This window comes from Prionailurus bengalensis, chromosome C2 (genome assembly GCF_016509475.1).
Source record: "Prionailurus bengalensis isolate Pbe53 chromosome C2, Fcat_Pben_1.1_paternal_pri, whole genome shotgun sequence".
Taxonomy (NCBI): domain Eukaryota; kingdom Metazoa; phylum Chordata; class Mammalia; order Carnivora; family Felidae; genus Prionailurus; species Prionailurus bengalensis.
The window spans coordinates 46,242,387-46,267,848 of NC_057350.1; the positions used below are offsets into that span (position 1 = coordinate 46,242,387).

The 25,462-nt window shown below is 43.8% G+C and overlaps 1 protein-coding gene across 7 annotated transcripts in view; it reads right to left on the bottom strand.

Moving 5' to 3' along the window:
* The window catches only part of RIOX2 (ribosomal oxygenase 2), a 32,217-nt gene that overhangs the window by 4,785 nt on the left and 1,970 nt on the right, over nucleotides 1-25,462 (bottom strand). For 5 of the 7 annotated variants that reach the window (XM_043593924.1, XM_043593926.1, XM_043593925.1 and 2 more), the window contains exons 2-7: nucleotides 21,131-21,602; nucleotides 15,390-15,509; nucleotides 14,197-14,325; nucleotides 9,622-9,725; nucleotides 6,327-6,429; nucleotides 5,365-5,533 (exon numbers count right to left, since the gene is read on the bottom strand). In XM_043593924.1, the coding sequence (XP_043449859.1) occupies nucleotides 5,365-5,533; nucleotides 6,327-6,429; nucleotides 9,622-9,725; nucleotides 14,197-14,325; nucleotides 15,390-15,509; nucleotides 21,131-21,565 (1,060 nt within the window). In that variant the 5' untranslated portion in view covers nucleotides 21,566-21,602. The remainder of the gene's footprint in view (nucleotides 1-5,364; nucleotides 5,534-6,326; nucleotides 6,430-9,621; nucleotides 9,726-14,196; nucleotides 14,326-15,389; nucleotides 15,510-21,130; nucleotides 21,603-25,462) is intronic. The other 2 variants (XM_043593928.1, XM_043593929.1) reach the window with 1 other exon arrangement.

A 25,462-nucleotide genomic window follows, 5' to 3' on the forward strand; every position in this document is an offset into this window, starting at 1 on the left:
ACATTCTCCAAGATAGATCATATACTGGGTCACAAAACAGCCCTTCATAAGTTTACAAGAATTGAAATTATACCATGCTTACTTTCAGACCACAATGCCATGAAGCTTGAAATCAACCACAGGAAAAAGTCTGGAAAACCTCCAAAAGCATGGAGGTTAAAGAACACCCTACTAACGAATGAGTGGGTCAACCAGGCAATTAGAGAAGAAATTAAAAAATATATGGAAACAAACGAAAATGAAAATACAACAATCCAAACGCTTTGGGACGCAGCAAAGGCAGTCCTGAGAGGAAAATACATTGCAATCCAGGCCTATCTCAAGAAACAAGAAAAATCCCAAATACAAAATCTAACAGCACACCTAAAGGAACTAGAAGCAGAACAGCAAAGGCAGCCTAAGCCCAGCAGAAGAAGAGAAATAATAAAGATCAGAGCAGAAATAAACAATATAGAAACTAAAAAAACTGTAGAGCAGATCAACGAAACCAAGAGTTGGTTTTTTGAAAAAATAAACAAAATTGACAAACCTCTAGCCAGGCTTCTCAAAAAGAAAAGGGAGATGACCCAAATAGATAAAATCATGAATGAAAATGGAATGATTACAACCAATCCCTCAGAGATACAAACAATTATCAGGGAATACTATGAAAACTTATATGCCAACAAATTGGACAACCTGGAAGAAATGGACGAATTCCTGAACACCCACACGCTTCCAAAACTCAATCAGGAGGAAATAGAAAGCTTGAACAGACCCATAACCAGCGAAGAAATTGAATCGGTTATCAAAAATCTCCCAACAAATAAGAGTCCAGGACCAGATGGCTTCCCAGGGGAGTTCTACCAGACGTTTAAAGCAGAGATAATACCTATCCTTCTCAAGCTATTCCAAGAAATAGAAAGGGAAGGAAAACTTCCAGACTCATTCTATGAAGCCAGTATTACTTTGATTCCTAAACCAGACAGAGACCCAGTAAAAAAAGAGAACTACAGGCCAATATCCCTGATGAATATGGATGCAAAAATTCTCAATAAGATACTAGCAAATCGAATTCAACGGCATATAAAAAGAATTATTCACCATGATCAAGTGGGATTCATTCCTGGGATGCAGGGCTGGTTCAACATTCGCAAATCAATCAACGTGATACATCACATTAACAAAAAAAGAGAGAAGAACCATATGATCCTGTCAATCGATGCAGAAAAGGCCTTCGACAAAATCCAGCACCCTTTCTTAATAAAAACCCTTGAGAAAGTCGGGATAGAAGGAACATACTTAAAGATCATAAAAGCCATTTATGAAAAGCCCACAGCTAACATCATCCTCAACGGGGAAAAACTGAAAGCTTTTTCCCTGAGATCAGGAACACGACAAGGATGCCCACTCTCACCGCTGCTGTTTAACATAGTGCTGGAAGTTCTAGCATCAGCAATCAGACAACAAAAGGAAATCAAAGGCATCAAAATTGGCAAAGATGAAGTCAAGCTTTCGCTTTTTGCAGATGACATGATATTATACATGGAAAATCCGATAGACTCCACCAAAAGTCTGCTAGAACTGATACAGGAATTCAGCAAAGTTGCAGGATACAAAATCAATGTACAGAAATCAGTTGCATTCTTATACACTAACAATGAAGCAACAGAAAGACAAATAAAGAAACTGATCCCATTCACAATTGCACCAAGAAGCATAAAATACCTAGGAATAAATCTAACCAAAGATGTAAAGGATCTGTATGCTGAAAACTATAGAAAGCTTCTGAAGGAAATTGAAGAAGATTTAAAGAAATGGAAAGACATTCCCTGCTCATGGATTGGAAAAATAAATATTGTCAAAATGTCAATACTACCCAAAGCTATCTACACATTCAATGCAATCCCAATCAAAATTGCACCAGCATTCTTCTCGAAACTAGAACAAGCAATCCTAAAATTCATATGGAACCACAAAAGGCCCCGAATAGCCAAAGGAATTTTGAAGAAGAAGACCAAAGCAGGAGGCATCACAATCCCAGACTTTAGCCTCTACTACAAAGCTGTCATCATCAAGACAGCATGGTATTGGCACCAAAACAGACACATAGACCAATGGAATAGAATAGAAACCCCAGAACTAGACCCACAAACGTATGGCCAACTCATCTTTGACAAAGCAGGAAAGAACATCCAATGGAAAAAAGACAGCCTCTTTAACAAATGGTGCTGGGAGAACTGGACAGCAACATGCAGAAGGTTGAAACTAGACCACTTTCTCACACCATTCACAAAAATAAACTCAAAATGGATAAAGGACCTAAATGTGAGACAGGAAACCATCAAAACCTTAGAGGAGAAAGCAGGAAAAGACCTCTCTGACCTCAGCCGTAGCAATCTCTTACTCGACACATCCCCAAAGGCAAGGGAATTAAAAGCAAAGGTGAATTACTGGGACCTTATGAAGATAAAAAGCTTCTGCACAGCAAAGGAAACAACCAACAAAACTAAAAGGCAACCAACGGAATGGGAAAAGATATTCGCAAATGACATATCGGACAAAGGGCTAGTATCCAAAATCTATAAAGAGCTCACCAAACTCCACACCCGAAAAACAAATAACCCAGTGAAGAAATGGGCAGAAAACATGAATAGACACTTCTCTAAAGAAGACATCCGGATGGCCAACAGGCACATGAAAAGATGTTCAGCGTCGCTCCTTATCAGGGAAATACAAATCAAAACCACACTCAGGTATCACCTCACGCCAGTCAGAGTGGCCAAAATGAACAAATCAGGAGACTATAGATGCTGGAGAGGATGTGGAGAAACGGGAACCCTCTTGCACTGTTGGTGGGAATGCAAATTGGTGCAGCCGCTCTGGAAAGCAGTGTGGAGGTTCCTCAGAAAATTAAAAATAGACCTACCCTATGACCCAGCAATAGCACTGCTAGGAATTTATCCAAGGGATACAGGAGCACTGATGCATAGGGCCACTTGTACCCCAATGTTCATAGCAGCACTCTCAACAATAGCCAAATTATGGAAAGAGCCTAAATGTCCATCAACTGATGAATGGATAAAGAAATTGTGGTTTATATACACAATGGAATATTACATGGCAATGAGAAAAAATGAAATATGGCCTTTTGTAGCAACGTGGATGGAACTGGAGAGTGTGATGCTAAGTGAAATAAGCCATACAGAGAAAGACAGATACCATATGGTCTCACTCTTATGTGGATCCTGAGAAACTTAACAGGAACCCATGGGGGAGGGGAAGGAAAAAAAAAAAAAAAGAGGTTAGAATGGGAGAGAGCCAAAGCATAAGAGACTGTTAAAAACTGAGAACAAACTGAGGGTTGATGGGGGGTGGGAGGGAGGAGAGGGTGGGTGATGGGTATTGAGGAGGGCACCTTTTGGGATGAGCACTGGGTGTTGTATGGAAACCAATTTGTCAATAAATTTCAGAAAAAAAAAAATAAATAAAAAAAAAATAAATGTGGGGTACCCTGCAACTCAAGTATTGGCTTACCCTATATTTATAATGATAATGAAATATAGTTTACATCCTTATGGAGCTCATTCTTCCAGTGCAGATGTTTAACAGATCAGTAACGATAGATGGTTAAGCATATTAAATAGATGTATACAATACCATGGAAGCATGACAACTGTCACAATAGGGCCACCGTGCCTTCTGCACACAACACTCCCTTCCCCAGTTTCTGTCCTCTGCCTCTTGCTCTACACGTGGACCCTGAAAGGACTGCATTCAAACCACACCATCTCACCAACTAGTTGTATAATCATAGCAAATTATTCTATCCATGTAGGTCAAGCATAAGATCATAAAAGCCAGCTAATAAAATTCACAGAAATAAAAAAATAGTCCTTTCCCAAGTTAGATTTAGTGAAAAAGTAGCCACTAAAAACAGACTAATCTTACAGGGTCATCTGGTTAAAGAGTCTCGAAAGAACGGAGCCTTATGGACGATAATGGCTAAGACAAGGAAAACCTTAGAGAAGATATTCCGTGCCATAAGCTGATACTCAGAAAACGGTTCTATAAAGATGAAAATATATGCTGAAAAAAATCTGTTTTGAATAGGACCAAACTAATTCTAAACTTCCCCTAAAGATTGTACTAAAAAAATAAATAGAATCAATGTTAGAGGCAACCTTATAGACTATTTCAGTGGTTCTCAACTATGATAAATAAGGTTTTAATAAAAATTAGTAAAAATGAGACTCTTACTCCATGGAGAAAGCACCAAGCAGCCCAAGATTGGGCCTGGAGCTCAAAGCCACGTGTCGGTGCTCTGCTGAACACAGTCCCCCTGAACACCAACAGTAAGCAAGGCCCCTCCTCTGTGATAGAGCCAGACTAAAACAAGACCGCTCCACAATCATGTCAGAACTCAGGCAAAAGCAAGAACTTTGTCCAAACCTCCAAAAGGACCACAGGTCCCCATCCTGCTAATCCGGGAAGCAGATCCCATTTTACTAATTCCAACTTCAGCTTCCTTTCACTCCTCCTGCCTACAGAAGACCCAATTAGACTCCCTATTTTCTGACAGCATCCAACTCAGAGCAAAGCCCCACTCTCTTAACCCTCCTAAAAAATCACCTAACCAGAGCCCAAATCCTATAAAGCCTTCCAACACTCTTTTACTGAGATGCCCCACAACCCTCAACAGTGTGTGGTCTTCCTAGTTGCAGTAAGTCCTAAACCCATTTGTCCCCCTGCAGGAGTGCCATACTGATGGTATGCTATCACCATCTATCCACAAGTGTTAGGTCATTTGCAGCCTAAACCTGTCCCAAAGTAGTCACAAGGGACTTAGGGAAAGTTGGTGACCACCTTGGGCATTCTTAAATTTCACCTGCTGGTGGCAACATTTTACCCATCACTGAGTTCATCTTGTTGGAATTCAGTGTTCAAGTTATTAAAACTTCCTGAAGATGATGAATACCAGAGGACCCATAAATACACCTATTTTTCACCCACAATCACAGGGCTCTTTCTCCCCAACATGCTGGGAGGCAGGATGCCTAAAGGTACAGCATGTCCTATCCAAACGTAACACGCCAAAGACAGATCCAGATCCATCTTACCAGCTTCTTGGGGCACCTGGGTGGCTCACTGGTTAAGTGATGGACTTTGGATTTTGGCTCAGGTCATGATCTCACGCTTCGTGAGATGGAGCCCTACATTGGGCTCTGCACTGACAGCATGGAGCCTGCCTGGGATTTTCTCTCTCTCTCAAATAAACTTTAAGATGCTTCTTACTTTCCATCTTCCCAAAGAGGAGCCCACCCAGGAAAGCCTCAAAATATCCCACATCAGCCCAACCACCTAGAAGAAAAGCAAAAGCTCCACCTGGCGTTGAAAACTCTGATCCGTCTCCCATATGGTAAGGGGGAAGTCTGTTCATAACAAAATCCTTCTTCATGTCTGCTGAAAGCAGCTCTTTGGTGCCCTCCAGGCGGTCTGCAAGGGTCCTCAGAAAGCCACTTAATCTTGTTGCAACAGCTGTGGCTTCCACCTGCTGGAAAGAGAAGTGAGTGCTGGCCCAAACTCCAACAAGACTTACCACCAAGGTCCTGGTCTCCAAAGTAGTACACTGAGCATAATCACCCAGTACAGACGAAGATCCATGATGCTTCTGGGGGTACGGGGCAGGGGACAACCAGTGTATTTAAGAATACCCCATTATTTCCTTGTAACCACTATTCATCATAAGCTGCCTTTTGTTAGCCAAAACAAGATCAATTGTCAGGATTTTGCCTAGAAAGAGGGATCCCTAGAAATACGGTGCGGTCTCGGCTCTGCCTTTAGGAAGGCAACTCATCGTCCTGAGGTGACTGCTTCAGACAGTGAAAGTAACCTTTGCTCATCTTAGCACTAATTCAGTCACCTCAAAACTAGCCTAACAGTGCTGCTGTTTCAAACATAAAACAAGGATGCGGAGGAAAGCCAGGAATACCCCAGTACCCCAAGGATCTCCTGTGGGTCTCTCCTAAGTAATCATGTGCAATCAATCTATGGCTCTCCTAGCCACACGTCTTACTTATTCAACCACTTATTCAACCAGCGTCCTCACAGCACCTGCTACTGCCACCGTGACATATGGAAAGAGGGCTGTCTGCACAACACCCTAGGCTCTTTGGGTCCCACGTCACGTGCGGCACGACCCTCCTCTGCAAACCTCCCAGCTCTGCCGTCAGCCCAGGAGACAAGCTTGACTCCTGTAGGAGGAAGGATCCTGGGGTCCCTCCGAGGGGGACCACGGCCTCCGCCGGCCTGGGCTGCCACTCCCCCCACCCGCCTTCACTCCTCACCAGGAGCAGCTGCCGGGGTATGCCAGCCCGGAACTCCAGATCTTCCTTTGCGGTGTCAAACACAAGCCCCGACATGGTGTCCAAAAGGAAATCTCCCCATGAACTGCAATATGCACCAAAAAAGAAAACAGACCACACACGGAATTTACAAAAAAACACTGATTTCGAGAGTAAATCCCAAAGCTACAAAGGGCATTCCAACTTTCTTCCCTTCCCCAGGCATCGTGAGTTTAATTAATTTGACATTACTCAGCACAAAAAACTTTAAAAGACCTTCATCAATCACACAGCTTCTCTCCCCCACCTTTCCCAGACACTCACGTGGAAAGTTAAAAGTGGGAAGCTAGACTTTATTCACAATTTTTCCTAAAGATGCCACACAGTCATATACAGTCTAAGTGGGAAGTTCAAGGGACCAATATTTTTTAATGTCTTCAACTATAACACAAGTGTCTATGAGAGGAGCTTTGTAGGAGATTTTAACAATTACAGGACATAAAAAACGTTTATGTTCAAAAACTCCAAAAGAAATACATTTAGGGTTAACCAGAAGATCCCTAGACTGTGTAATCATCTGAACTGTTAGACGCCACATTTTCCTTTTTCCCTTGTAATAGAGGGGCACTCTTCCCCAGTAAAATATCCAACATCAACAATTTTAAAATAGTCAACTTGCAACTTGTTGAAACTCTAGCAGTGGTTTACTGGGATAGAAGGGTAGAATCCAATGGCCAAAAATAACATCTAGGGATGAGCATCGGTGTTCAGTTACCTGTGCTTTCTCTGGGGCATTTACCACTGGCTCACTCCCAAATGTGTGCCACTGTAAGAAATGCTCTGTGGGGTTGCTCTCTTTAAACATTTCTTAGCTGTTTAAAATTTTCCTCAGTGTCACCAGATTTCAAATTGCTGGCTACGTGCAAAATGGAAATTCACAGTATGACTTGCTTCTCACCCACTAAGCAAAATTAACACTTTTATGCTTCCCTTCCGGAAAAGTGGCAAACGAAGACAAAAGCCACATCAGAGACACTTTCCCTAAGATGTCCACCCTTTGGCATCTTCACCACTTTATAACTTCACGTCACACCCAACCTCACAGATCTGACTGCGTGAACCTCCTCCTGGAGATTTTTCACCAGCACAAAAATAAGCTCCTTTTGCAAGGCCATAGGTGAAATCATGTGGCAGTAGCTCATGAAGAGATTAACTGCAGCTAACCAGAGCTCTGTGCTCTTTTCAGAGTCAGAATGGATGTTGGGCCTTTCCAGAATTTGAGGTTAATACCTCTTGAGGGGTTCACTTTGGTAAAATAGCCAAACCAACCTGCTGCTGTCCCACAGAGGTCCCAAAAATTCCCAAAAAAGCTACCCTTAAGAGGTGTTAGGAAAAGGCCCCCAAATCCTCACCCTGCCACAGTGCCTTCAAGAGAACTAGGACCAAAGCAGAGGGACATCTCTGGGGAGCAATGGTTCTTGAGTTAAATTTGTCCCATTCTAGCCCCAGAACCACCGATAAAGGCTCAGGTCAGAGTCTGACCTACACACGTCAGTCATGGTGTCCATCCACATCCCCAGCTGACCAAAGACATGGGTGGGACCCAGGGAAGAGCCCACTAGCTCTTCACTCTTGGAACTAGGAAACAGTTTAGCAAAAGTAAAAGCTATTAAGTCCACTGAGATAAAGGGAGGTCAGACAAGGAACCTATTGATTCCTTGGCTTATGGTGAGTCAATGTTATGAGTGAACAGAAGATGAGGAAAGACAACAAAGTACGTGAAATACCAATTACTAGGAAACCAGTCGGGGCCAGTAAGTGAAATGCAAAAGACAGAATCACAGAAAGGGGGAGGAGCTGAGTAACATTAATGGCGGGACACCAGAAGCTACATGGACATTCATGGTGCCAAACTGGTTGTCAAGGCCCAGAGGTACTTTGTACCCACAGTGAACTTCAGGTTCTGGCCTCCCTGTGGCTGGCTCTTTCCACTTCCTACAATCCCACTCCCTCAATTGTCCCCACTCTTCTTAAGCTGGCCTTGGTGACTTTCTGTTCCCGGCCATGCCCAAGAATCTGCCTAGCCACAGTGACAAAGGCATTTTTCATAAGCTTTGGCCTTCTATTTGTGGGCAAGGACTGCACTAACTTTAGGCCAGGCTCCAGCAAGTTCCTCTGAGCAGCCTCTTAAACGCAGGGGTTTTCACCCAGAAAACCCAGATGAGGAAGAAGTACCTTACTAACTTGTTTTGCAAGTTATAGCTTTGAAGGTAGGAGGGGACTTGGCTGTCCGTCAGGACTAGAATGCCTCTCCTACTTTGACCTTCTGACCCACCTCTACTTACTCATCCTTTGAGACTCACTCAGCTTGGGTGTCAAGTCATTTCTGAAGCGTTCCTAGATGCCCCAGCTTGGCAAAATGCATTCCTCTATGCTGCAAGAGATCCCCCCTGCAGACCCATGATGGAATCTGCCCCGACTTCCAGACTGCAAGTTCTCTCAAAGCCCCTTCAGTAACAGGCCTGCATTCCCAGCAACTAGCACAGCGGCTGGTGCCTGCAAGCTGCGATACAGTAATGACTTTCAAGGAGGTCTGGACTACTAGCAAGGTCGCTGCTATTCGGAAATCACTCACAGGGAGGGCGCTTCTGCCCGGGTCCTGTGAGGAGGCACTCACCGAAATGGAACACAGTTTTAATTAGAACTGTTTTCAGCACATGTGAGTTTAGGTCTTACTGTTCCAGACTTCCTCTCCTACATAACTTCATGAACTTTCATAAAAGAGAAACCTTAAAAGAGATCCAGAGGTTTCAGTGGACACGAGGGTTTCTGTTTGGGGTGATGAAATGTTTTGGAAACAGATAGTCGTGATGCTTACACAACAGTGTGAATGTAATTACTGTCACCAAATTGTACACTTAAAAATGGTTACAGTGGCATATACTACGTTGTAAATATTTTACTGCAATAAAAGATTTTAAAAAGAGACAGACTACCAGTCCAGCCTGGCATCATTAACACTGCCACACCTACAGCTATGGTTCTTTCATCCCAAATTTGCGAGTCTTCATTGGGTAAATCCCAATGTTCATGGCGTTCCCAGGAGGAATCCCTGACGGGGCGATGGCAGGGAGAAGACTCTAAAGGAGTATGGAGTTAGCAAGGGAGCCTGAATGAAACCCCTGAGATTGGATAAGCAGGACAGTAGTGGCCAACTCCCTCATTCCCTTCCGTGTGTGGTTGCCCCGGGCCACAACTTGAGCTGCCCTGGGACATGAGGCTGAGAAGAGGGTCATACTTGTTCTGGTAGGTGCTGATGGTCACGTGAGTAGAGTGGGCCAGACCTGGAGGAGTGTCCGCTTGATGAATGGTCCCTCTGGGGAAGTACAGGAAATCACCCGGCTAAAGGAAGAAAAAGAAAAGGGAGGAGGGAGTTAATAAGGAGGAGGTCTTCTCAATCCCTTGTCTTAAAGAAACAAAAATAGGCTCTGAGTTTCAGTTCTCCCTTCTAGAGACCTTCTACTAACTGATTCATGGGGTGGTCTGTATGCTGGGCTCCTGGGGTCCCGTTAGTCTAGCTTCACTGTGCCTGAGTCTGTTACTGTGAACCCCAGTCCTGAGAGGCTTTCAGTACCCGAAGTCACTTTCGTTATTCACAGCCGAGACCAGTTACACTTGACACTGCCCATCCCAATCCAGGGATCAAGCAGGTGACCTCCTCTGCTAGACTGACATTTCAATTGAGACTTTAGACAGTGAGCAAGCTAGCCAAGTGACTACCTGGGCCAAAAGGATTCCAGGCAGGGGGAAGAGCAAGGGCAAAGGTCCTGAGGTTAAAAATGTGCTTGGGTCCATGTGGCAGGAGAGCAGTGAGGGTGGAAATGATGGGAGGTGAAGTGAGAAGGCACCAGAGGGGCTGGATTACAGGACCTTCTGGCCTGTTTTAAAGACTTTGGCTTTTATTCTGGATTTAATAGAAAGCTACTGTAGATCTGGGCAAAGGGTACAATGGATCTCAAAAGATCATTATGGTCATGTGAGAAAAGCCTGCAAAGGGGATACCAGATAGGAGGCTTTTGTATAAATCCACATCCAAGGGTTTTATCCTGAACAAGCAGGAAAATGTGTCACATTTACAGGAAAGAAGGCTGGGGACAGCAGGAAATGAGAGTTTGCTTTGCAGAATACTAAGTTTGTGACACCTTTTATCTTTCCAGTAGAGACATTAAGTAGGCAGTTGGATAGGAGTTTAGAGATGTGGGCTAAAGACAGGACATAGCATTGCAAATACATCAGTCTAAAGGGAATTTATTTTTAATTTTTTTTTAATGTTTATTTGTGAGAGAGAGAGAGAGAGAGAGAGACAGTGTGAGTGGGGGAGGGGCAGAGAGACAGGGAGACACAGAATCTGAAGCAGGCTCCAGGCTCTGAGCTGTCAGCGCAGAGCCCGACGCGGGGCTCGAACTCACGAACCGTGAGATCATGACCTGAGCCGAAGTTGGACGCTTACCGAGTGAGCCACCCAGGGGCCCCAATTTATTTATTTTTAAATGTTTTATTTTTGAGAGAGAACAAGTGGGGAGTTGCAGAGAGGGAGGGGACAGAGGATCCAAAGCAGGCTCCTCAATGACAGCAAAGAGCCAGATGTGGGGTTTGAACCCACAAACCGTGAGGTCATGACCTGAGCTGAAGTCTCAGCCCCTCTAGAGGGAATTTAAAACCATGGGAGTGGGTATGGATTGAGGAAAGAGGTCCAGGAAATAAACCCTGGCACCCTAACTTTCAGAGGTGCAAAGACTGAAGATAAAATAGCCAAAGACAATGAAGAGGAACAGCCAGTAAGCAGGAAAGAGAAGCAAAAGAGGCTGGTATCCTAGAAGCCCAGTGAGGAAGGTGGGAGTGAACCACTGTGTCCAATGAGGCTGACAGGAGGATGCTAAGATGGGGACTCAGACGGGGGCACCTGGGTGGTTCAGTCGGTTAAGCGTCCAACTTCGGCTCAGGTCATGATCTCATGGTTTGTGGGTTCGAGCCCCATCAGACTCTACACTAACAATGCGAAGCCTCCTTGGGATTCTCTCCCTCTCCCTCTCTCTCTGCCCCTCCCCTGATCATGCTCTCTATCTCTAGCTCAGAATAAATACAACTTTAAAAAAAGGAATGATGGGAACTCGGAGGCAAGCACTGTACTTGACAACGTGGTAGCCCCTGGTAACCTTGGGGAGACTGGTCCTGGAGCAAGTCTGGGGGTGGGGGGGGAGCCTCCTGGGAGGTGTTCCCAGGAGCAGGAGAGAAGACTGGGCAGGGTCCCTGAAGATGTCTGTGGCCTAATCCCCGGCATCTATGAATATAGATGATATGAATAGGCTGTGAATGGAATTAAAGTTGCTGAGAGGGAAATTATTCTGGATTATCTGGGCAGGTACGACATAATCACAAGGATCCCTAAAAGTAGAAGATGGTACAGGAGGAGAGAACCAAAGAGATGTCAGCGTGAGAAAGACTGGGCTCTATGTTCCTGGCTTTGCAGATGGAGGAAGGGCTGTGAGCCAAGGAATGCAGGAGGTCTCTAAAAGCTAGAAAAAGCATGGAAATGGATTCTCCCCTAGAGTCTCTGGAAGGAACAGTCTTGCCAATACCTGATTTCAGCCAAGGAAAACCAAATCCCTTCTGGACTGATGAACCGCAGAACTAAATGTGTGTTGTTTTAAGCCACTGAATTTGTAGGAATTTGTGGTAATTTGATAAGCAGTAATAAATGTACTGACATACAGCCGTCTCTTCCAAGGAGTTTCATTGTAAAGGAGGCATCAAAACCTATCCTTCCGGGGCACCTGGATGGCTCAGTTGGTAAAGCATCCGACTTTGGCTCAGGTCATGTTCTCACAGTTCCTGAGTTTAACCCCCACATCAGGCTCTGTGCTGACAGCTCAGAGACCGGAGCCTGCTTCAGATTCTGTGTCTCCCTCTCTCTCTGCCCCTCCCCGCTCACACTCTGTCTCTCTCAAAAATAAACAAATATTAAAAAAAACAAAAAACTTCAGTTCTTACAACCTACAAGGTAAATATTATGCTCTCATTTTCAATAAAGGAGAAACTGAGACTGACATAAACAACTTGCCCAAGAACACATAGCTCTTAAGCGACCACAGCTACATTCAAAACCAGGAGTGTCAGGCCCCAAAACCACAGAGTGGTGCTTCCATCACAGGGGTGGTCTTCATCCCAAGATCCCAGGTGTGATGACCTTCGTCGTGGCCTTCATGCCCACCCCGCCCAGAATGACTCAGCTTTTCTGTTTCATATACTAAGCATTTATGCCAAGATTTCATTTGAGGATCTTCGGTGGTTTAAAATTCACATGTATATAAATGTGCAATTGAGAAAAAACCCTACGGTACCTGATGCTTGCCTTTCTCCTCCTAGGAGACTCAGGGCTGCTCTTAATGAATGGAGATCCTCACGAGTGTGAACAGTGGGCATCACTCCATGACATCCCGGCCTCCCAGCACCGCCTCACAGAACCCACATCATCTATACCTGAAGACCACTATAAAGACTAACTTTCTTGGGTAGGGCCAGTTGGCTGTCATCAAGCTAAGGAACTCAGCCTGGGCCTCAGAGACCATGGATAGCTTAATCTTTCCCTAAAAATAATCAAACAAGAGCCTATTCAATATGCTTCATGGAGAACAAGGGTTGGTAAACTCTTTTTGTAAAGGGCTCCATGGTAAACATTGGTTCATGGGCCATGTGGTCTCTGTGGCAACCAGCCAACTCTATGGGTGCAATGTGAATGGAGCCCTAGACAATAAATAAGGAATACATATGGTTGTGTTCCGGTAAACTTTATTTACAAAAACAGGCAGCAGGCCATTATTTCTGGCCCATGTGCCATGGTCTGCTGACTGTTGACCAAGAACTTAAAAAAATGATACCTTTATTGTGTCTATTCAAATCTCCTGTAATATAAGCACACATCAAAAAAGGAGATTGCTTCTCCTAGGTACAGGCAGGCAGGAAAACTTTTTAAAATCAAGAAAGGTCCATAAGGCATTGAGTAGTTATAACTAGTGATAAATTCAAGACACAAGAAATGCAAAAACAGTAACTATATACATCAAGTTGGTAGAATCTCTGGAATGGTTTGAGCTAACTATGGTATCTTAATTCAATATATAAAGTTGAATTAAGGACCTATTCTCATCCCTCTAAGATTTTTTTCTCAGCAATCTCACCTGCTAGGGACTGGCTACGAGTCCACCCAGGCTAACTGCTCAAAGACAGACTCTTTCTGTAGCAAGATGCCGGCGAGCCTGCCGCCACGATCAAGCCACCTGGCTTCCCGGAGTAAGATTCCTTAAGACCTTTCATTATTACTATTCTTCTGGTGGCTACACATGCAGGGGGAGGGAGGGGAGTGCAGAGAGGGTCTACTGTACAATCAGGAGGAGAGTGGGTCATGCTAGCATTCTACCAACAAAAAAACTAAGAAGCCCCTGGCTGTGCTCTGCCTGAGCAAGCTACAGCCCAGTCCTGACTGCTCTCTTAGATTTGGTGAAGCTGCCCCAGGCCAAACCTTCCACTTCTCAGTCAGTAGTCACCGAGCTCATAATCCATTCCTGTGGAACTTGGGTTATATTTGAAGACAGGTTGTTTGGAAAATGAATGTAACATTTCCTCAGCTCAATTCTACACATGCAAACACCAAGTCTCCTTTACAAGCTGCACGTGGCCGAGTGAGAGCCACCCTCCCCCCTCCCACGCTCTTGAGTGTATTCCGAGGACCATCACACCGAGGACCATCATACAAACACTAAACCCCAGACCTGAACTTGTCTCACGAGCAGCTCCCGTGATAGAGATCCCATACCTTCAACGTGAACTCATGTGTCGGCCTCCCAATCCTGTCCTCGGCCTCCACACTGTACTCTCGTGCCAGGGGCACAGTGGGGTGGTAAAGGCACCAGTGTTTCTCCCCCTCCAGCTGCAGGATGAAAACCTAAAGAGAGCCACAGGACCTGGGAATGTCAGCTTCTGGACAACTCATGAGGCAAAGCAGTTCTAGGGTATTAGCCCCCCCAAGGGCTTCGATGAATTACACATTCCAGATGGAAAATAAAAATGAGAGATTAGTGATGTGTTTCACTCTACACTTGAATAAAAGTTGCCACTACTGCTTTTCACTTTTTAAAAAACAGGTCATCATGAACCTTGATACTGGAAGGATATTCATTCTTTTCAGTGTAATAAAGCCTCACTGGGCTCTTTATATCCCACTATCTCCTTCCTTTAAGTCTTCTATCAGACAACAAAGCCCATAATCTCTGAGGGAAAAGCCAAGTTTGAGAAATTACTCATGGTGCCTAAAATCCTGAGTATCAGCCTTGGCAGATAGGAAAACGTCAAGTTTTTTATTCTTCATTCAGCCAAAGATATCTTAAAGCTCTGTTTAAAATATTAAAAACAAAATCAAAAACTTTTGGGAAATGTATTGCTATCAAATTGCCTTCAGAGGGGGGAAAAAGGAGACGTTTTACTAATAACTGTATTAGTATAAAAATAAAAGTACAAAATGCCCAAGCCAAAGAGTTACCTTCTTTGTCAGCCACATGAGAGTGAAGCAACACTTGTCAAGGTGCCAGTGCTTAAGTGAGACCATGACCTTCATTCAAGCTGCCCCAAGATTTTCACAAATGGAAAAAATTATCCATTTCTGGCAGCTCCAGAAAAAGGACAAAATGAAAGCAGATGTAAAGATTACTTGTGACCTCACTTTATTAAAACCCTTACGTTGTGAAATTACAGAAAAAGCCACTCATGCTTTTCTGTGGACAGATGCAATAAATACCTGTTTTGTAGGGATATGTAGCTCTTTATATTAGTAAGGCTGGAAACCATCTCTCCTGTTTGAGAATGAGCAGGAAGCCAGTTTGGTGGGATTAATTTGGCCCAACATCTAGGTGAGGTCAGGATCTCTAAGACCACACAGCAAGAAGGGCAGAGAGCTGAACTGAACCCTGACAGCTAACCCAGGCCCCAAGAGAACAATTTTCTTCCTCTTACCTCGACATCATCATAATGGGGTGGGAGGCCCTGGGATCCTGCAGGGGTTATGTATACATTCGAGCCAACCAAGGAGCCAAAGTAGCATTCTAGCTTCTCCTGGATCCTCCAAAGCTCATCCTGAAAAAGAAAGGAGGATAGGAGAAGAGGTGAAAAGTATATTAGAAATAAGAGGAAAGACATATTCCTACTCACTTAGCAAGTCTTTATGCTGCAGCTATTATGTTCCACATACCCAAGAATTCAGCAGTGAAAGAGCCAACGCCTGTGCCCTGGAGAATCTTCCATCCTGGTGCAGACCAGCACAGACAACGAGAAACTGGCAAAGCAGGCAATCAAGAGTCATGCAGGATTTTAAGCAGGACAATGACATGATCTAATTTATGTTAAAAAAAATTTTTTTTTAATCTTTATTCACTTTTGAGAGACAGAGCCTGAGTGGAGGAAGGGCACAGAGAGAGGGGAGACACAGAATCCCAAGCAAGCTCCAGGCTCTGAGCTGTCAGCACAGAGCCCGACGTGGGGCTTGAACCCACGAACCATGAAATCATGACCTGAGCCCAAGTCGGATGCTTACCAACTGAGCCACTCAGGTGCCCCCTAATTTACATTTTTAAAAGCTCACTCTGGCTGCTATGTGGAGAATGCCCTGGAGAAAAGCAAGAGAGATCAGTCTGGAAGCTACTAAGGCAGTCGCCCAGGCCAGAGATGACCAGGGTGGTGGGGGAGAAGCAGAGAGGGGCAGATGCACCCTGGAAGCAGGGCCTGGGAGGCACCAAGTACAGTGGGCTGGTGGAAGGGGAAGACTATTCAAACCCTCCTGGCTTTGGACGGGCAATTAGTGCCTGGTTCCACTTATTGAAATAGTAAAGACTTATTAGAGAACAAGTTTTTTTGCAGGGGCGAAAGGGGAGATGTGTGCAGGGAGAGTTATACATTGGTTCCAGAGAGAGACAGACACAGAGAGAGAGAGAATATGAATCCTGATTTTCCCAAGCAGATGAGAAGGGAAGCCACATGGTTATTAGCACTTTCTCTATTCCAAGCCCTGTTTCTAAGGGCTTTTACAACAACCCTGTCTCTCTCATAAGGTGAGCACTATCATCCTTCCTGGTTTACAGATGAGGAAACTGAAGCATGAGAACACACAGCTACTAGATGACATGACCAGGATTTAAATCCAGGCAGCCTGGCTTGAGCACTTTAACCATGGCTCCATATTGCCTCTTTTGGAATTATCTTAAGGAAAACACAGGTCACCTACAAGGACTCTAATGGACATTCGAGACCCCAAGTCTCAAGTGTATGAACGTACAGTGCCTGACACACAACAGACACTAAAATGTTTTTTTTTTTTTAACTTATTTGCCTATTTTTGAGAGAAAGAATGCACGAGCATGAGTGTGCCCACAATCAGGGGAGGGGCAGAGGGACAATCCCAAGCTGGCTCCACTCTGGCAGCGGCAGCCCCATGTGGGACTCGAACTCACAAACCATGAGATCATGACTTAAGCTGAAACCAAGAGTTGGACACTTAGCCAATTGAGCCACTCTGGTGCCCCGCTAAAATGCATTTTTAAAAATTTGGTGAGTAAACCAATAACCACAGCTTAGGAATCAATCCTATCATTTGACTGAAAAAGGACCTACAGTATTAAAAGTTTCAAGTGGAAAAGAATTAGGTCAGTATAAAAAAAGCTTTGGGAGACATCTTTATAAAGACTACTGGGCTACTCTATTTATAGATCTCAAGGGTTCTACTTAACACAGGAAGAATAATTTAATGGCTTCTGAATAGCTCCAAAGAGTTAAGAGAGCTCCCAAGAAGCCTAATTTATACCAGGGAGGGGCCAGCAGGACCTGGTTCTGTAATTACATTTATACGGTGACTGAAACCATTAGAAAACCAAAGCTTCTCTTTCTAATGGCTTGAGAGGTATCTCAGGACCATGTAGGTGACTTTATGGTTCCCAGCCCAAGCATCTGGGTCTATAATTGATACGTATATGTCTCCTTTCTTGTTAAAGGTTACAAAAATCCTAGCAATTGCACAATTTTCCTATTTCTCCTGAACCTTTAGCTTCTGAATCTGCCAAGTATAGCCTAGTAGAAAGAGATCAGGACAAAGCACCTCAATCCAAGATGCAGTTACAAACTAAATGACTTTCGCTTCTTTATTTATAAAATGAGGACTCCACCTCCTTCCCCCAAGGTTGTTGGGGAACAGCATAAAACAACTTACCTGCAAACTTATTTACATTGCCTCACCAACACTGACTCAGGCACAAACAAGGCTCTTTTGAAACCAGTCTTCTTTAATTCAGGACTCGCAACTATGCCTGGAGCTGCCCAGGAGCACCCCAGAGCAGCGAAAAGGGAAGGTGGCAGCCTCTCCCCTTGCTGGGGACAACCTCCTCTCTCCACTGACCTACTCACAAAATCGAAACTGAATGCAATTGCTAAGACCAGAGAAGCCCACGGGTACACTTAGAGAAAAGCAAAAACACACACACCAAAGCCCTACTACATTTCAAATAACATCTTTAAAAGTATGGTATGAAACTGCCTGAAATTTGGAGTCGGAAGTGCTTACTTAGCAGTTACGAAAAAGTCACATCTCTGAACCTGTTTTTTTTTTCACATGTAAGATGCAGACCACAATGAATGCTCTATTTTAAATGTCTGTTAGAAGGTTCAAGTGAACACGTGTATTTGGTAAACTCACCCAGACCTTTGACATATGGATTACCCAAAGCAGGAGTGGAAACAACTTATGGCTTTCTGATTCCTCCTTATTCACCTCCAGACCAACTAGAATATTAAGTTGTGCACATACTGAGACCCCAATAAACAAGGCACTAACTGTCCACTAAACAGTCTCCCAACCTAGCTACTGACAAACCATCTCTAGACTTTTTCAATCCTGATATTAACATGCACATTCCTAAATACACAACACTAGTCCTTCTGAGAAAATATTTAGAACCCAGATTCTACTATAAGAGGATGAGCTCCCACAGCTCCTATAGGTCTCTCTACTGATGGAAAGAGAAAAGGCAGGGTGCAACCCAGTGTATCCTGGGAGCTGAGTTTAGACTGAGAAAGCTCATCCTTCCCACTTTCATAAACCTGGCCAAAGAACAGAGTCAACGGGGCAAAGCAAGTACAAGTGTTTGGCCCACCTGGAATCAGAGAGGAGAAATGTACAGGACTTAAGAGATGAGAAAAGCCAAAGATAATTCTAATGTACAGATATGACAGCCATTAAGGACACCATACATATGCCAAATAATAACTTTGTACTGGTTTGTGACCCAATCACATACAATCAACTTCACTGACCTTTTATGTTCATAGTTATTCGATGTCTAAAACACACATTTTTTTAAAGTTTTTATTTTTCTTCAATATATGAAATTTATTGTCCAATTGGTTTCCATACAACACCCAGTGCTCATCTCAAAAGGTGCCCTCCTCCACCTTTTGGGATGAGCACTGGGTGTTGTATGGAAACCAATTGGACAATAAACTTCATATATTGAAAAAAAAAAAAAAAAAAGGTGCCCTCCTCAATACCCATCACCCCCCCCCCCAACCTCCCACCCCCCATCAACCCTCAGTTTGTTCTCAGTTTTTAAGAGTCTCTTAGGCTTTGGCTCTCTCCCACTCTAACCTCTCTTTTTTTTTTTTTTCTTCCCCTCCCCCATGGGTTTCCGTTAAGTTTCTCAGGATCCACATAAGAGTGAAAACATATGGTATCTGTCTTTCTCTGTATGGCTTATTTCACTTAGCATCACGCTCTCCAGTTCCATCCATGTTGCTACAAAGGGCCACATTTCATTCCTTCTCGTTGCCACGTAGTACTCCATTGTGTATATAAACCACAATTTCTTTATCCATTCATCAGTTGATGGGCATTTAGGCTCCTTCCATAATTTGGCTATTGTTGGGGCGCCTGGGTGGCTCGGTCGGTTGAGCGGCTGACTTCGGCTCGGGTCATGATCTCGCAGTCTGTGAGTTCGAGCCCCGTGTCGGGCTCTGTGCTGACAGCTCAGAGCCTGGAGCCTGTTTCAAATTCTGTGTCTCCCTCTCTCTCTGCCCCTCCCCCACTCATGCTCTGTCTCTCTCTGTCTCAAAAATAAATAAACGTTAAAAAAAAATTAAAAAAAAATAATTTGGCTATTGTTGAGAGTGCTGCTATAAACATTGGGGTACAAGTGCCCCTATGTATCAGTACTCCTGTATCCCTTGGGTAAATTCCTAGCAGTGCTACTGCTGGGTCATAGAGTACATCTATTTTCAATTTTTTGAGGAACCTCCACACTGTTCTCCAGAGTGGCTGCACCAGTTTGCATTCCCACCAACAGTGCAAGAGGGTTCCCGTTTCTCCACATCCTCTCCAGCATCTATAGTCTCCTGATTTGTTCATTTTGGCCACTCTGACTGGCGTGAGGTGATATCTGAGTGTGGTAAAACACACATTTTAAGAAGTGTTGCTTCTAACCAAGAGAAGAGTCAAGGACTAGCTAAGAGAGAAGCACTGTGGTGCCCACATTTCCTGAACACAAATCATGACTTGGTCTGGCAAGTGATTTATAAGTTCTTTTTGGGTGTTTGGGCCAAAAGGTTGGCAACCTAGGGACATTTCAACTTCTTATGATTGCATGAGATGGAATATCTGAAATTAGGACTTGTACTGAAACATCTAAGAGTACTTACCCTTTCTCCAGAGCAGAAACAGGTTCAAGATCCTTTATGTAGACAGCAAAATGCATTCACTAGATTTGGCCAGTGGGCTCTAACAAAGCAACTGAGTTCAATCATAGGAAACATTACTGGTAACTGATGACAAAGTCCCAGGAGCCATCACACAGCCAGAATCCTCAACATGGAGCCTTAGGAACCACTCTCCTTCTCCTCCCATGCTGCCATTTTGGTTCAGCCATGGATCACAAAAGGGAATTTCTGAACTCAGAATATGCCCTCAATCCTTCTGGGCCACCTGTCATGTAAAGATTTCAAACCTCTACAGAAGCAGATAAGCTATGACTGCATTTTATAAAGCAGAAACTGAGCAGAAAGGAGGCCAAGTATTTCTCAAATGTTAACCACTGATACAGAATAAAAAGTTAGCCAGTCTCCCAGACTTGCAAATCACAACTACCCTCCATCTATGACTGTCTCCCCAGGAACAGTTCTAAGACCCAGCTCCTCAATGCCACCTGAGCAGCTGTTAATAAGGGTGAAGTCTCCTTCTTGAACATGCATCTGGTCCTTAATCCGGTCACAGCTCTAAAGCCTCTACTTAGCTAGAATGTCAGCAGTAAAGGGAAGTAACTTCAAGAAGAAGATGATCACCTCGACACTATCACACCTTATATTATAATGACATTTAATTATAATTTAATTTATAATGACTAAATAGAAAGGTCTATCATATACCAAAACATAAAACAGCCCACAGAACACGCTCCTGAAGGGGTAATAATTTATAAACTTGCAATAGAGTTTTTGCAGTGTGATGACATCTAATCATGTCCACCTGAGTTGTTGGGAGATTCCAATGGTTTAGCCAAAAGATAACACAGGATCTCCTAATTTGGAATGCATTTAAAGAGCAAACAGGAGGTATCTCTTCTCAGACTGGCAGGTTCATCACAGGTTCACCCCTGAGCTGACCTGCGGCCAAATGTTAGCACTTTAATACATTTAACGATTCCATAATAGGGAGAACCTGTTACCTTAAATCTCTGAGGTTGGTGAAACTGAATTGTTGCCCTTTTCTGATCAAAATCTTTTCTCAGTTGAAGAAAGTGCACTTTGCCATCTTTATTTAAAACCTTCTTCTTCCCATTGACACACCGGCAGACATTTATGTCTCTTCCATAGTACATACCCCGGCTGCAAAGACTCTTCAGATCTGACAGCCTGAACAGGGACCGGTAATATGTAGCCACTGCAGGGTCATCTCTCTGAATGAGAAGGGGCTTCTTCTCCCAGAATTCCCTGAAAAAAGTCTCTGTCTTGATGGGCGAGATTAAACTTTCAAACAGATCACTGGGGCTTTCAAAATTTAAAATAGAGGAGGGTCCACCAGCTGCCTCTATCTTCACCTGCTTGCAGGGAACAGACCCCTCTTCCTTCCCATTCCCTGTGGGCTTTGCTTTCTTCGGCATCGTTCTGTCTTCAAGACAAAGCAGTGACGAGGTGCACCTACCAGAGAACAAAGCACACGTGGTTAGGTTCACCAGGAGTTCTAACATTAGCAGATGGCGCACACACAACTCGTGTGACCATGCCACCTTCATGAGCACTTGTAAGTCAAAGCCCTTTCCTCCAGGATGGGATACAGCCTTAATCTAACACCACATCATCCAAGATAGGATTCAGCCTCAAACACCACTCAGATTACATATTCATCTAAGGAAAGCATTTTTTTTCTCGGGCATAGGCACTAAATCGTTAAAGTCACCGTTTGTTTGTTAGGAGGTATAATGATCCCAAATTAAATGGTTCAGCCACCTAAGCAGTTCCTAGTCACAGTTTTAGCCTTTGGCCGTTGACACAGCAGTCTAAAATCTTGACTTTGGCTTCAATCAGCACCAGGTCCCAAATCTAATTAGACGCACTCTTGAGTTACAGGCACTCGCCTCGAGAACTACCAACAGGGGCTCACAGCCAGGTGCTCCTTACCACAGCACCACCCCCAACTGTTAGGAAGGCAGCCCAGGTGCCCTGGGCCAGTGTCACCTGGTGGCTGGAACAAGAAGCTGCTGCTCCCAAGTCTTCCTCACCACATGAACCTCCACACTTTTGATTCACAGCTTTTTCCTGAAAACTGCTACTTTATGAGAAAACCCGCCCCCATTAAAAAAACCAAACAAGTTCGAGACTACAAAGTAAAGGCTAAAGACAGTTATGCCCCATTTTTAACAAGCTTTAACTTTTAAACTAAGACACAATACTAACATCACCTAGGCATCGCCTTCTAGAACTGCCTTCTGTATTTCTAACAAGCTCCCAGGTAACAATGCTTTTGCTGGTCCATGGACCACATCTGAGGAGTGACAATCCCAAGCCCTGCCAAGCCTCTCTCAGAACTGTCCCCAAACCACAACTACCGTCACACTTACAATAATGCAGGTGTTCTTCACCTGGGGTTCAAGAATGGTATTTCAAATTACATGAATTTTCAGAAACTGTAAGATCCTATTTCAAACTGTGTGTCTACATCTCTCTATATAAATATATATTTGGGTGCGGGCACATTGTGCTCACCTGATTCTTAAAGAAGGGCTAAGAACCACTGCACTTATAAAGAACGATTTTTCCCAGAGATCAATAACTTATTTACAGATATCACAGTTTTCTATTTTGTACTGCTAGCAAAATTTTAAGAACACTGTTTTCTGCCCTTTTGTTATTATAACTAAGCTGTATTTCAGCTACACTGTGGACTAAGTAGAATTAGTGGTCTGGCCTGGCAAGTAAGCACCTGGAACACTGTGTTACACATTGCAACAATTTACAAATGAACCTTTGGAATGCAACCCAAATATAAACTGAACAATTCAGGAAGTGGAAACATCAAAATATACAACTCTAGTGCCCTCATTTTAGCTGCTAAACTTTTGTACAGCTCAGATCAAGTGCCTTTGGTAGGGCACATAGGACAGAAGTGGAAAACAAGTACAAACTGACGGACGGAGGTGGAAAACAAGTACAAACTGATGGACGGATGTGGAAAAAAGTACAAACTGACCCTAAAAGCTTGCACTGGAGGACTGAAGGCTTAAGCTTAGAAAAAAACAAACTTTGGTGTTGGCTATGTCACCAATGAGACATTTTCTGAAAATGTTCTGCACACCTTTCAAGCTTCCCAGCCAGTGTGATTTTTCAATTAAAGAATCAAGGCTTCCATGAACAAAAGTATTGCTAATACTTGGAACCCAGATGTGATGCAGAAATGCAAGGAGACATGAAAACACAGTAAAAGCACAGCTCGTGCATAAGAGTTACCAGCCATCCTTTGAAAGGCCCGACTATAGCTAAGGTCTGAGAACTCAGATTGCAGGAGCATTCCACCACCTTTAACTGATAAGAGTGACTCACTCGGCCTTAATTGTTTGCACAATGTGGTTTATAATGAACACCTGTTTTCCTTCTCGGAGTCTGGAATTTTGGTAGGTGCCAGGCAGAGGGTGCCTATGTGGTCAGTCCCCAATAAAAACCCTCAGTTCTGAGTGTCTGATGAGCTTCTCTGGCTGGCAACATTTCACACCGGTTGTCACAACTAGTTGCTGGGCCAATTAAGCACCTGGTCTTTGCTATAATAAATCAGCTGTGAGTCCTAGTAAATCACTGAACCAAGGGATGGTCTTAGAGATCCCCCCAACACATTGCTCACTATTTTTAAAAGTGTTAAATTGGGGGCACCTGGGTGGCTCAGTTGGTTAAGCATCTGACTTCAGCTCAGGTCATGATCTGCTAATGAGTTCGAACCCAGCATCGAGCTCTGTGCTGTCAGCATGGAGCCCGCTTAGGATCCTCTTTCCCCCCACTCTGCCCCTCCCCTGCTTGCACTCACTCTCTCTCTCTCAAAAATAAGTAACCATTAAAAAAAGTGTTAAATTGGTTCAGAAGGTTTGTTACCGTTAAAGTACCCTATAATGAAAACATAATTTCATATTCAGCCACACATCTCTTATCTCTCACAATTGGTCAGTTTAAAATTTATTTAAGGGATGTGGACAGCAGGAAGATGCCGCTGAAAGGCCTTTCTTTAAGCCTACCTAAGCCAAAAAAATCACTTAAAGCATTTTTCCTATCTACGATCACTAACATAATAAACCCAGCACTGCATAACAAATGTTTTTGTTAGAATCTATATTTCACTATTTATACTGCCAAAAGTTGCATCATTTCTTGTCTGCCTTCATATTGAAATGATTTAAGGCTCAGTTAATTGGAACCTGGCTTAGAGATTACTGGGCAAATAAACTATTTCTCTGATTCTCACACTACCCATATTGTAAGACAACCATTCTTTTTAATAGCTTTGGGGAGTGGAGGAGAGAACAGATGACATACCCTATCACATTAAACATGTAAAAATCTTAGTATGCATCCCAATTTCAGAAAAAGTAAAAAGCATATCTTAGAATCTAAGAAATTTAGGGGCACCAGAGTGGCTCAGCAGTTGAGTATCTGACTTCAGTTCAGGTCATGATCTCACATACCTCGTGAATTCAAGCCCCACGGAGAGCTCTGTGCTGATAGCTCAGAGCCTGGAGGCTGCTTCAGATCCTGTGTCTCCCTCTCTGCCCCTCTCCTGCTCGCTCGCTCCCTCTCTCACACACACAAATATAAATAAACACAAAAAAAAATTGTTTTCTAAAGTATCTAAGAAATACAGTAATGAGACAAGGAAAACCTTTGTCTAGAAAAGTAAAGCCTGGGGCGCCTGGGTGGCGCAGTCGGTTAAGCGTCCGACTTCAGCCAGGTCACGATCTTGCGGTCCGTGAGTTCGAGCCCCGCGTCGGGCTCTGGGCTGATGCCTCAGAGCCTGGAGCCTGTTTCCGATTCTGTGTCTCCCTCTCTCTCTGCCCCTCCCCCGTTCATGCTCTGTCTCTCTCTGTCCCCAAAATAAATAAACGTTGAAAAGTAAAGCCAATACCGTCCAGCCCAGAAACCTCACAGACCACCCAAACAGAAGTTTAAAGTAAATGTTTTTATAAAGCTACAGGGAAAAAAAGCAGCCTTTAAAAAAGCAATTAGTGGCTATTAAAAAAGCAACTGGCCTGGGTAGTTCAGTCGGTTCAGTGTTCCACTTCGGCTCAGGTATGATCTCACTTGCGTGAGTTCGAGCCCTATGTCGGGTTCTGTGCTGACAGCTCAGAGCCTGGAGCCTGCTTCTGATTCTGTCTCTCTCTCTCTCTCTGCCCCTCACCCACTCACAGTCTGTCTCTCTCTTTCAAAAATAAACATTAACTTAAAAAAAAAAAAGAAATTGGTATCATTTAACAATTTATACAAATATCAAATCATGGTATACACCTCAAACTGTTATATAT